At 43.5% G+C, this 13662-nt stretch overlaps 1 protein-coding gene across 2 annotated transcripts in view; it reads right to left on the bottom strand.

The window, feature by feature from the left end:
* Nucleotides 1-13662, bottom strand: part of NR6A1 (nuclear receptor subfamily 6 group A member 1) — a 46946-nt gene that overhangs the window by 18925 nt on the left and 14359 nt on the right. For both annotated transcript variants that reach the window (XM_075260581.1, XM_075260580.1), the window contains exon 2: nt 8156-8386. In XM_075260581.1, coding sequence (XP_075116682.1) covers nt 8156-8386 — 231 coding nt within the window. The remainder of the gene's footprint in view (nt 1-8155; nt 8387-13662) is intronic.

Raw genomic sequence — 13662 nt, 5'->3', positions numbered from 1 at the left:
ATTTTATCATTGGGGAACCCGTATAAAGAAAATTAAGTTAAAAGTCCCATTACAATCCAAATATGGCCCAGTGTAGAGCTGTCTGGATAAGTATATAGTATATTTACCCATGTAGTGTATTAATATAAAACTGCTCCCTAGATGAGGCTCCTGTACTTGCCCCCGCATATTACGACCTGTCTCGCATTGACAAAGGCCTGCACCATACCTACAAGGCTAACACTAGCTCAAGCTGTCTGCATTTCAAAGCACAATATGTCCCCACCATAAATTTTGGTGTCACTTCTGTCGCTCGCTTCCTTCCTTTTGACCTTGAATACAGTAAATTGCAGAGAATTTGGGTACAGTAGAGTTAATGTGACTTACTAAACTGCAATGTCACACCTTCCTAATGGAAACACAACAGAGGTCAGCGCCTGGTTTATACTTACCAGGGGGCACAAAGAACACCCAAGATAATGAGTCTTAGAAAAACACTGATCCTGGCAAGTCATTGAGATGAGAAATGTTAGTGTAAGTGGCCCAAATGGCGACCTAGGTGAAAACCAGGACATACTGTATGATGATGGGCATGGCACCAAAGACTCTAATGTAAATTTGTATATGCATGGGTAAAATGGCCAAAGTATACCAAAGCAGAATGCACTGTACAGGCATAGACTGGTGTTCAGATGTAGCAGAGTTAACCCCAATTATTTTTTTTCCCACTCCTACAGCCGCCCAAATAACAATGTTCCCTACCAATGACCAGGGATGTCTAGTCTGGACAATCCCCTTTGATAGAAGGGTTCTCTGATAAGAAGCAGATCATAAAGGTGGGGTGACCTTTTGCTTGTACCCCAACGATCAGCTGTAATCTGTAAGGAACTAAAATATCAAGGGGTGAATCTATGAAGACCGGCGTGTCCTACACTAACTCTTAAAGTCCCCGAGGCGCACGTGGAGTATGAAGTGGCTCTGACTTCTTAATAAATCAGCCGCACGTCCATGTGCCAGAATGGAGGCCTACGCCTGTTAACGGGCTAGATTTATGGAGTAACCCTCACTACTTTTCTGGCTCGTATTAAGCCATTAGCACTCCACTGTGCAAGGGAACATGGGAAAAATATGCAAATCTGTCTTCCATGATGTAATTAATATGCAAATCTATTCTCCAGGTTGTAATTAGGAGAACAGTGCCTCTGTATGCTGCCCTCTAGAGGGCAGCCCCCTTAACATCATGCACAACTCAGTTAATAACCCTACTATCATGATGCGGATTTAATTGCCAAATTAATATTTCTATTCCAAGAGGAACAGATTCCCAGCTATGGACAGCGCTATTTCGGTCTTTTGGACCTCCTCAGCATGGCGCAGGGATACTGATTTGGCAGAGTGAGAGACTATAGACCAGGGTCAGGGGATAATCGTACACATTAGGGAGTGTGTGCGCCTACATAGGCAGTATGGAGACTTACAAGTCATTCCTGCTCCGATAGGGATTCTGGGTAAAACATATGCAAATCTATTCTCCAGAATGTAATGACTCAGTTAATAAGCCTACTATCATGATGCGGATTTAATTGCCAAATTAGTATTTCTATTCCAAAAGGAATAGAGTGAGAGATATTTTTTACCCAGAATCCCTAGCGGAGCAGGAATGACTTGTAAGTCTCCGTACTGCCTATGTAGGCACACACACTCTCCCTAATATGTACGATTATCCCCTGACCATGATGTAATTAGGAAGTCAGTGCCTCAATCACGCAGTCCAATAGAGGGCGTTCCCTTTAACATCATGTCCGACTTTCCCAGAGGCCTTTGTTTGCAATAATGTGGGATTTTACCAGGTACAGTCTCTCACCACTGCCAGGTCAGTCTTCTCTGCGCCGGGCTGAAGAGATGCAATAACATCGAAACAGCTGTCCTCGGCTGAGAGACTGTACCTAGTGAAAATCTCACATCATTGCAAACAAAGGCCTCTGGGAAGCTCGGGCATGATGTTAAAAGGAGCGCCCTCTATTGGGCTGCACGACTGAGGCTCTGTCTTCCTAATTACATCATGGAAGACAGACTTGCATATCCTCAGGGAGCACCCTCTATTGGACTGCATGACTGAGGCACTGACTTCCTGATTACATCATGGAAGACAGATTTGCATATTTTTCCCATGTACTTTTCTGGCATGAGTTATAATTAGAGACGGGCAAACGGATTTGGTCAGAGCCGGGTTCAACTTGATTATTACAAGTTTTTTTTTTTCTTTCCAAAACCAAACAAGTTTATTAACCTTCGTAGGGGGCTTGAACCTGCAATCGTTTCATTGTAAGTCCCATAGATTGCAATACAACTGTATTGCATCCATGGGATTGGAGGTCCCCCTATCTTTTCGTAATATATTTGGTGGACCAAGACATCCCGGCCCCAGCCCGCTCAAGTGAATGGTACAACTTTGGCACTAGAAAGGGCTGTATGCCAAAAATGGTTCACAATCCCACACATCTACAACAGAAAAGGTGGCATAGATGGATTAATTAATTTCCCCGCCAATTTCTCCAGTAGCACCCCCACAGGTGAAATGAAAAAATACACAGTATTGTCAATGTAAAGCCGGGTTCTCCGGAGTGAGGGAATCTCACTATAGCTGGGGTGAGGGACCCCCCTCAGGATTCACTTTATTAGTATTTGAGAATGGATTAACCCCTTAAGCGACAACATTCCTGCATAATATTTTTTCTTACTATATTTGATTAGTTTGTCAATGGAATTTAGACAAAAGACAAAGGGGAGATAAGACCAAATCCTGATCAACCATTAACAAGCCGGAGCCCTGTGATTAGGGACAACAGAGGGTGTCCGAGCAGGTCCTTGGGGTGAGCAGTATGTGCTATCTGATCTCTGTTTATCTCTAGCCTTGCCCTGGAGGGCTTGAGGGGTTTTGATGGCAAACAGTAAAATAGTCATTGTCTACTTCAGAGGGCCCAGCTACAAAGCTCCAGTAGGTTAGATCTGTTTAAGCTTGTCTTTTGTTTCTGTAGCGGAGGAAAACCTATAACCAGCCTATGTAACATAAAATCTTATACCCTGTACAGAACATATCTATAGCCATATCAATATACACATGCTACACTGGGATGCAGGGAATTCTTAATTCCCTGGATTTTGGTGGTAGAGTAACTATACACACATTATATATCTATTGCATTTATATGAGTATATGTATGTATGATAGGATATATGATATGATATATGATATGATATACATATGATGTATATCCAACTTCCAAAAAGTCTTTGCAGACAATAAACCAGTGGCGTACTGTCAGTAGCTGCTATGATGGCGATCCTTGAGCATACACATAGATATTAACAGTATTAATTTCCCCTCCCGCAGTCAATGTCCAGGGGTCAAAGGCCCAAGGCCGAGGGTGTTTATATAAAGGCTTTCATCCAGATAAAATAGGTAAGGAGTACACATGAATGTCTATTGTGTTACTCAATGAGCCAGGACAAGCCTTCTCAGGCTGATACCATCTCCTAATCTCTATTCCTTATCTCTGCCATGACTGCAAACTTTCTCAGAGCTTCCAGGTGTGACTGGAGCTCTCCGAATTCCCTGGTGTGTGCATAGCTATCATTCTCCATTGTCTTACATCTATTATCTGCTTACATAATAAAGGCCTTATTTTATACATTATATTTACCTTCAGATTTACAAAAAAAAAAACAAACCTAAACCTTGGAGTTGTATTTTTTTTTTTCTATCATGCAGCATCTGGGAAAGCTGGGTAACAATCCATATGGCTGCCGTAAAGGTTTGGACAGGGAGGTTTTAGAGACAGCTAATGAACCCAAGAATCATTCAATACTGTAAGAGGTAACTAAACATGAATAACTAGGCAGAGTTATTCAGGAGGCTGGAAAAGCTGGGTGTTTATATGAACTATACTGGAGAAAGAGATCACAATAAGGCCAAACAGGATGATAGAACAGGATAAGTTGGGAAGCTAGATCTACTGGCAGTTCAGTTATCTAAGCTTTAAATCTGAGGCCACATGGAAAGGAAAAAACGGCATTTTGTTTTTTTCCTGCAGATTTTTTTTTTTTTTTTTTTTTGAGTCAAAGTCAGTATAGATTTAGCAGAAAGTGGATATATAGGAAGCTTATTTACATTCCTCATTATTGTTCAAGCCACTCCAGGCTTCGACTCCGCAGAAAAAAATGCCGGAAAATCTACAAAAAGGTGGCTTTTCTGCAACATGGCGATAGCAAAATACATTCTGACAATAGCATTTTCTTAACTTATTTTTTAATTAATTACCTAACCTTTAGCATAGGTCATCGATTGAAGATCCATGGATCCGATGAATCAGCTGGCTGAAGCGGGAGCAGCATTCCTTGAGTAGTTCTTCCATTTCACAGTCCATCTATAGTCACATACATTGGTCGCATGGCTCAAGTGAATAGGCTGAGCCGTTATAGCTAGCACATTCGCTGTACCAATGTATAAGGCTGTGCCTGGTATGTACTGAAGAAGCTGCAGCGCTCACCTGAACACTGCAGCCTCTTAACACAGCTGATCAGCCAGGGGCTTGGGTGTCGGACCATGCTGATCTTAAATTGATGACTTATGCTAAGAATAAGTCCAGAACAACCCCTTTAACCATATAGCCTGCACAAGTACCTGCCAAAAAGGTTGCATGAGATTAGCAAACCAAAGTTCCTCCGGAAGAATCAGAGCCACCATTGTACACAGGTTATGTCTGGTATTGCACAATGAGTTTAGGTCATAAGACAGCCCATTGACAAGAATGATGTACTTTCTGGGCCTGCTTATTGTAATGAGACTTATGCCCAGAAGGTTACGTACAGGTGGCAGGAACAGGATGCTTCTTCAAATACAGAAATAATTTATTTTACTTTTTAATATTTTATTGCGTGTTACTATAGATTCAACCATTAATGGTAAATGAGACCTTCCAAAAAGCTGTAAATGTAAAATCAGACAAACCATCTATAACTCAATCATATCATGTGACGGAGATGTATATAGTATTTCCTACAGTCACTGTACTATATGCATGTGCAGACTGCCCTGAAATGACAGCAGGAACTGTTTAACCAGAGAAATCTGCTGTAAGAGACTGCGGAAAAGTAACAACCAGGGAGATAAAATATTCATTATAGCCCGGGGTTTTACAGCAGGGGAAGAAGCGGATGGGAAAGAGCAGTGACGAGGCATCCTTAATGGGGAGAATTTCATAAAATTGTGTGAAATTATAAATGGAAAGTCTATAAAACTGACATGGTGAAAGTTATGGACATTATGCACATTCAAACATATAGGAGACAGAGGAAAGGCCGAGGTGACCCTACTATGAAGGGGATTGCCATGAAAGGTCTCAATATTTTGCATTCCAGATATCTTCTCTATTATGGGTTAAATACAACTAGAAACCATTAACATTTTACAGGGTACAATGGGGCACTTACAGCAAAGTGTAGTGACAACTAGTGTCCACTAGGTGGAGAACGGACACCATTAAAACACTTCCATAGTGAATAATTACATTTGCCGTGTACAATCTCAGTTCATCTTTTAGGGCTGGTTCACATCTGCGCCCGGGAGTCCGTTTTGCAGGTTTCCGTTTCCTGCACAAAACAGAGCAGGAGACGGAAAGCTGCGGGACTCTTTCTTCATTTGAATGGGTTTGAAAGGTGTCCGGCCGTGAGCGCCAGTGAGAGTTTTATGCTCTCCGCGGCGAAACAGTTTCACAGAGTCGAACATGCAGTACTCCAGGTCCGGTTTTAAAAAAAACGGTTTCGCGACGGAGAGCATAAAACGCTCACGGCCGGACTCGGCATGACAGGTTTCAGTCTTCTGCATGCAGAAGACGGAAACCTAAGAACGGACTGCCGAACGCTAGTGTGATCCCAGCGTCAGTCTGCTCTTTAGATTCTGTATATATACACAAATTCTGTGAATTGTACCGAGCTGGACTTATATCACTATATGATCCAAAAGTAGTAGAACACTGATCAGTAAAGAACCATACTTGGTCCACATACTGTGGACATAACAAAGGGTAATTTTAACTACGGTGGTTGTACCTTCTAATGGTGGACATACAGATTACAGAGCTATTACTTTTAACCTCTCAAACAAATTCTGCCCTAAATCTGCCTTTCAATGTTTTCAATAGGAGGCAAAGACTGAACAAGGACGTTGAAAATCCGTGGAATGAGTGATCGCTCTTCTTCGAGTTACCACCACATGGAACTAAAAGACCAGAAAATGAAGAATCATCTGAAGTGGAAGTCCACTACAATTCCTCTTAGTTTTCATCTGTCTGATACTAGGTTTACACCTGCGATCAGGTTTCTATTCTTCGGGTCCGCTTGAGTAACCCATGGACCCAATAGACCAGTGGTCCCCAACCTTTTTCCACCAGGGACCAATTTCAGCAAGACAATTTTCTATAGCCCAGTGGGGACGGGAAGGGGTGTGGTTGGGGGCAGGGAAGGGTTGTGGTTGGGGGCGGGGTTAATCATGGGGGTGTAGAATACTGATGACGGACACTGCAGGTTATGAAGATGGCTACTGATGACAGACACTGCAGGTTATGAAGATGGCTACTGATGACGGACACTGCAGGTTATGAAGATGGCTACTGATGACGGACACTGCAGGTTATGAAGATGGCTACTGATGACGGACACTGCAGGTTATGAAGATGGCTACTGATGACGGACACTGCAGGTTATGAAGATGGCTACTGATGACGACACTGCAGGTTATGAAGATGGCTACTGATGACGGATATCACTCCTAATGCTGCTATTAACTTCACTACAGCCTCACTACAGCTACATTACATGTCACAGGGGCAAGTGACGTGTAATGTAGTTGCCCAAAGTTTGGTAGGCGAGTGCGGGGTGGAGCCAAGACCCGCTGCATGTCCTGCATAGTACTAGAATCCCGGACATACAGCAGGTTCCGGCTCAACCCCGCACTTTGCTCACCTTATCCCAATGAGCAACAACCAAGCGTCAGTGTTGCTGACGGCCTAGTACTGGTCCACGGACCGGCGGTTCGGGACTCCTGCAATAGACTATAATAGGTTCCCACCTGAAAAATGCAGAGAGAAAAGTTCTGCTTGCATTTTTCAAGCAGAATGAGGGATGGAATCCCCAAACTGAAACCGAGCACGAGTGTGAATCCATCCTGAACTGGCCCTAACTTGTCCACTGGCGACTCCCCAAGATACTTGATGTTTGGCTAGTCTCTCTGACATCGGCAGGTTTGGTCAACATTTATGTAATGTGTATGGGGATAAAGGGATATTATCCACAGGATAAGGAATAGCTTGCAAATCAGTGGGGGTCTGAGCACTGAGGTCCCCACCAATCAGGAGAACGGAGGATTTTTGTCCCCCATTCTGAATGGAGTGGTGGTCAGGAAGTGGGTAGCTCCAAACAATTTAAGGGGAGTGGCAAAGGAGCCAAGTACAGAACTCCACTGTCATTAAAATGAAGGCAGAGATGTAGGTGAAGCCCGACAACCACTCCATTTAGAATAAGGAGAAAAATACCCCATTCTCCTATCAGTGGGGCCTAAGCGATACTCCAATCTACAAGTTATTCACTTTCCAACTGTTCCATATGGGGAAAACTCTTTAAAGTACTGATTTGAGGCAGCATAGTGGCTCATTGGTTAACCCAGCAGTCTTGCAGAGCTGGAGTCCTGGGTTCAAATCATGTCAAGGGCAATATCTGCAAGGAGTTTGTAGGTTTTCATCCCACACTCCAAAGACATACTGTTTGAGTGGGGAAAAAAAAAAAAAAAGTACTGTGCATTAACACTCATCAATAATAGATAATGAGGTGTCTGCTACCCCCAACCTCCATTGGATAAGTGGTGGCCACATGTGCACAGTGAGATATGTATCAGACAAGTGAGTACTTGGCAATTTACAGTTCACCTATACACTACCATGGCAAGTGACCGTGCACATGCTGCCTGCTCCTGATGAGCAGCGGCCATGGCATCCCATAACTTGAGACCAGATGGGGCAGCACCCGATTGACACCAGACATTTATGCTATATTAAATCAATAAACCAGAAATGTCTCAGATGGGGGGGGGGATCTAAAACATGGTCCATTTGTGTATTACCTTTCCTGTTCATCCCCATTTGGAGGCACTTGAGGAGTCGGCAATACTGGCAGCGGTTTCTCTGCTTGCGTGACATGACGCAATTCTTGTCGCGACTACAGCGGTACACTCTCTTATTGCAGATGCTGCGCTTAAAGAATCCTTTGCATCCCTCGCAGGAAATGATGCCATAATGCAGGCCTGTGGCGCGATCCCCACAGATAAGGCACGCTCTCTGGTCAACGCGGTCATCTACAAGAGAGGGAGAAGTATACAATGAAGACCGAGAAGTACATGTAACACAGAAGTAGATTACCGATGAAGTAGTACGAAGTTACACAACAACATGGCTGCAGCTATGCTGCAATATTACACACAAACTATGGACAGGTGTGGCGCTGTTTATACAAGAAAGCAGCCATGGTGGTCTAAACCTGTACAATCCCATTTTCCACATAATATGTGATGTCCAGATAATGGTCAGATGGGAAAGGCCCAAGGGACATGTGGTCAATGCAGCCCCCTGAATCACAGAGCAATACCACACACAACCTGTGGGCAGGCAACGCGCTATTCTTGGAGGACAGCAGAGACGTTTTTCAGATCCTGTAGAATCCCTTTAAGCAGTGTCACTCCAGTAGACACAGAATCGCAGCCGCTTGCTCCTTATCGCCAGCTAATCATTTGCAGTAGACAATATAGGACGAGTGATTTATTATAATCCCAATGTACAGGATTACTGAGCCCAGGATACAATTACAAATAAATGAGGCATGGCTACTTTAATAAAGCTATCCTCCGGCCTATTACACGCACAGCAAAAGCATACAAACATAATTAGCAGAGATGAGGGCAGAGATGCCTAGGGCCGTGTGCACACAGATATGGTAGCGGGGCCTAATGGTCAGATGTAGATATACTGCACTGATCTCCAACTCATTTATCATACACAGAATAAATCTTCAACACAGTACGGCTCCAACGTAGCCCGTGCCTATCACAATGGGCAGTGTGAACCTGTGGGGTCTTCTGTCTCTACAGACACAACCAAAGCCAGTGGATTAAGTTCAGCCACACCTGCCCACCACCCAATGTACATGGGGGTATCCTGACAGCAGAGGTCAGAGGAAAGAAGGATTGGACAGCTGGATATCAACATGGCTTTTGCTGTCAGAGGTCTGAAGTGGCCTCTCCCCAGTTAGGCACATGCATGCTTGGCCAAATCAAGTGTGCATGTGTATGGGAGAAACATATGTCATCTGATCGCTATCTAAAGTGTATGACCAGCTTTAGCAAACAAAATGGACCCTAAATTGAAGCCCCCCCCCCCTTATTTCACACAAATTAGGGGATGCAGAGAAGGAAGTCCATCACAAAACCCAGCCCCACAGACACACAGGTTAGGGTCACCCAAACAGCATTCTCCTCTTGTAAATCGTTGCCTCCATTGCAGAGATCACTGCTTGTGTCAATATGCAAATGATCTCTTTGGAGTAATGTGGGCGGTCAGTGTTACCTATTTGGAGTAATGGCTACACCCTCAGTGGGGAAAACTAAGTTTGAGTCAGTATTTTTAGTTCTGGTGACAGGCTTCCCTTAGCTGGAAGGGGAGGGGGGGGGGTGATATCTCCTGGATATCACAGTCATCTATCATAGCTAGAGGAGAGGGGCTGCCAGCTAAATCGAGCAAGTCCCTGGATTACAGCTCATCAAAAGAAATTGTCATGCTTTTCTTTCACCTGTAGGGGCGCTGCAGGGAAACTGAATAGCTGCTAACATGTTACCTCACGAAGCACAGCTAATTATGGGTGGTCTCAGCAGTGGGAAACCCCTATATTCGCTTACTGTCAGGGTCTTATTTCCTAATGTAGACAATCCTGTTAATAAAAAGTGACTTATAATGTGTATTAGATGTCCAGCAGACATTGAGGGGAAACAAAGGATGGGGCATGCCGAGTTTCAACATGCTCAATCCTATGTTTTCAATGGAGATAAGGCACCACTAGAAACACAGACATTGGAATCTTAAAGATTCTTCCTACATGTCTGGTTTTCTATATGAATCCATTCTGGATCACATTATCACCTGTTATATGGAACCACCATTTGAAGAATGATCCAATTGATCACATGCATAGATGATCTGATGATATATATATATATATATATATATATATATATATATATATATATATATATATACACATACACACACACTCACCGGCCACTTTATTAGGTACACTTGTCCAACTGCTCGTTAACACTTAATTTCTAATCAGCCAATCACATGGCGACAACTCAGTGCATTTAGGCATGTAGACATGGTCAAGACAATCTCCTGCAGTTCAAACCGAGCATCAGTATGGGGAAGAAAGGTGATTTGAGTGCCTTTGAACGTGGCATGGTTGTTGGTGCCAGAAGGGCTGGTCTGAGTATTTCAGAAACTGCTGATCTACTGGGATTTTCACGCACAACCATCTCTAGGGTTTACAGAGAATGGTCCGAAAAAGAAAAAACATCCAGTGAGCGGCAGTTCTGTGGGCGGAAATGCGTTGTTGATGCCAGAGGAGAATGGCCAGACTGGTTCAAGCTGATAGAAAGGCAACAGTGACTCAAATAGCCACCCGTTACAACCAAGGTAGCCAGAAGAGCATCTCTGAACGCACAGTACATCGAACTTTGAGGCAGATGGGCTACAGCAGCAGAAGACCACACCGGGTGCCACTCCTTTCAGCTAAGAACAGGAAACTGAGGCTACAATTTGCACAAGCTCATCGAAATTGGACAATTGAAGATTGGAAAAACGTTGCCTGGTCTGATGAGTCTCGATTTCTGCTGCGACATTCGGATGGTAGGGTCAGAATTTGGCGTCAACAACATGAAAGCATGGATCCATCCTGCCTTGTATCAACGGTTCAGGCTGGTGGTGGTGGTGTCATGGTGTGGGGAATATTTTCTTGGCACTCTTTGGGCCCCTTGGTACCAATTGAGCATCGTTGCAACGCCAAAGCCTACCTGAGTATTGTTGCTGACCATGTCCATCCCTTTATGACCACAATGTACCCAACATCTGATGGCTACTTTCAGCAGGATAATGCACCGTGTCATAAAGCTGGAATCATCTCAGACTGGTTTCTTGAACATGACAATGAGTTCACTGTACTCCAATGGCCTCCACAGTCACCAGATCTCAATCCAATAGAGCATCTTTGGGATGTGGTGGAACGGGAGATTCGCATCATGCGACAAATCTGCGGCAACTGTGTGATGCCATCATGTCAATATGGACCAAAATCTCTGAGGAATGCTTCCAGCACCTTGTTGAATCTATGCCACGAAGAATTGAGGCAGTTCTGAAGGCAAAAGGGGGTCCAACCCGTTACTAGCATGGTGTACCTAATAAAGTGGCCGGTGAGTGTATATATATATATATATATATATATATATATATATATATATATATATATATATATATCCTGCTTTCTTCCTAAACCAGAGGATTTTTCCAGTAAACCCCACAGTGAGATAAAGCGCTGAGATACATTAAGGAGACTTATTTTAAGTGACTTGCAATGTGAAGCATGATATAAGATTAAACGCAGATCCGAGATAATGAGGATACATCTAGGTTAACAAACTAGAATACTCCAGTCATCATTCTGGCAGTTTCCTCTCTTCCACTGACATCTCCGTCCCTGAAAATGACGGCACGCCAACTAGGATTGTGCTCACAGAGTCGGCAGCCCAATTCTGTCGCAGTGGGAAAGTTACCATCAGACGATACCAAATCTCACATGACAGCTCTTCTAGCTCGCGGACATTCAATTTACATTTTCTGTTCTATCTGACAAACCATAAAAGCCGGCATGAAACTACTTTAACCCTTTTTGTTGCTGTAGAGGCTAGAGATTACATCACTGGGAGCTCAAGGGTTAACCCTTACATATGAGGATTTTACAGACGTAGTAATCCCCTGCTCATTATACATGTGTATGGAAATGTTTTTGGAGGGTCTCACAACCGTATATATACACACACACACACACACACACACACACGAGATAATGGTCACAGTGCAGACATTATTTTGTACACTACAATCAGACTCTACAGAGCCTAAAATGGCCGATAACAGGGAATAGCAGATTGCAGCTAGCAGTACACCAAATGGGATTTCTATTGCTCAGAATATACTCTTGGGCAGAGTTCACACCTTTGCTGGAATCTCTATTTTGATCACCCCCCCCCCCCCCCATTGCAGATTCCATCAGTTAAAAACAACATATCATATATACAGCAGCTATTGTTTTCCTTTAAAACAGCGGCCACCATGAAAAACCCCATGGACCAGGTAAGCAAATGGGGCCTGTCATGTGTCCCTCCTTCCATCCCCAGTGAATTAAATGCAATATTTCAGCACTTCTAGATGTTTCAATCCTTTAACAGGTGTACCCACCCTGATCCCAAAGCAATAAAAATTTTGTCTCTAGACCCCACTGTTCCAGAGCAATAAATGCAGTTTTGGTGCCTGATATGCTAACTAGACACTATACCGTCAAATGGGTGGTGTCAAGCAGGAGCAGATAAGGGGGCAACCTCTGGTTAGATTTGAGTCACACCCCCTTGCCTGCTCCTGCCTGACTCCACCCACTTGGCATTACAGAGTCTAGTTACCATATCAGGCCCCACAACTAACTGCACTTATTGCTCAGGAACTGTGGGGGCTAGAGAAAACATTCCAGTTGTGCCAAAATCAGTGGAGCAGCGACTATTAATGGAAATAAAGAGATTGTAAAAGATCCTTTTTAAGGGATTAGATATTGACTGCAGGTGCAATTCTAATAGATCAGCACATTGGATGGAAAAATGACTGATGGCAGGGATACATTGGGTTTGGTTTATTAGGGTTTAGGTGTAAAATCTGATTCTGCCCCATCTATGTTTGGTTACACAATCACTTTGGTGCAGCAAATAATTACATTTCCTGGCTATTTGTGAGAGAAACAGATGTAGCAGAGTAGTATTAGTAATGATATTAATTGCTGTCACTGCCACATCATCAAACAGTGTGATGACAAATCCAGCTCAGCTACATCTGTCATATGCCAATAGTATTGATCAGGAACAATAATCTATCTAGATACAAGTCACGTCAGCTGCTTTTCTTGAAGGATTTTCAGAGGGCTATGTAATGCTGAGCGGTATAGAAGGCGGCCCATGTATTACACAGCGGCAAAGACGACATAAAGTAAAGTAAACGACATAACACCCTATTACTCCACAATAACCCCTGGGAACTACATGTGCCAACACCCATAATAAATCAACCGAGGAGCAAACTGAATATGTATTGATTTATAACCATCCATATGTATAAAGAGACGTTGGGGATTGGAGGCCCAGAGACCTCTGTATACAGAAAACCCCATTAGGACAGAAAACATGTAGTTAAGCTATAATACAGACAGATGCATGGACTATGCAAGGCAGGATTTACATTGGTTTGTGCCTTTCCATCCACGCTCCAT

The sequence above is a fragment of the Leptodactylus fuscus genome, chromosome 11 (genome assembly GCF_031893055.1).
Source record: "Leptodactylus fuscus isolate aLepFus1 chromosome 11, aLepFus1.hap2, whole genome shotgun sequence".
In the NCBI taxonomy this organism is placed as follows: domain Eukaryota; kingdom Metazoa; phylum Chordata; class Amphibia; order Anura; family Leptodactylidae; genus Leptodactylus; species Leptodactylus fuscus.
The sequence above is the reverse complement of the archived record's forward strand: the minus strand, read 5'-3'. Positions and strand labels throughout refer to the sequence as shown.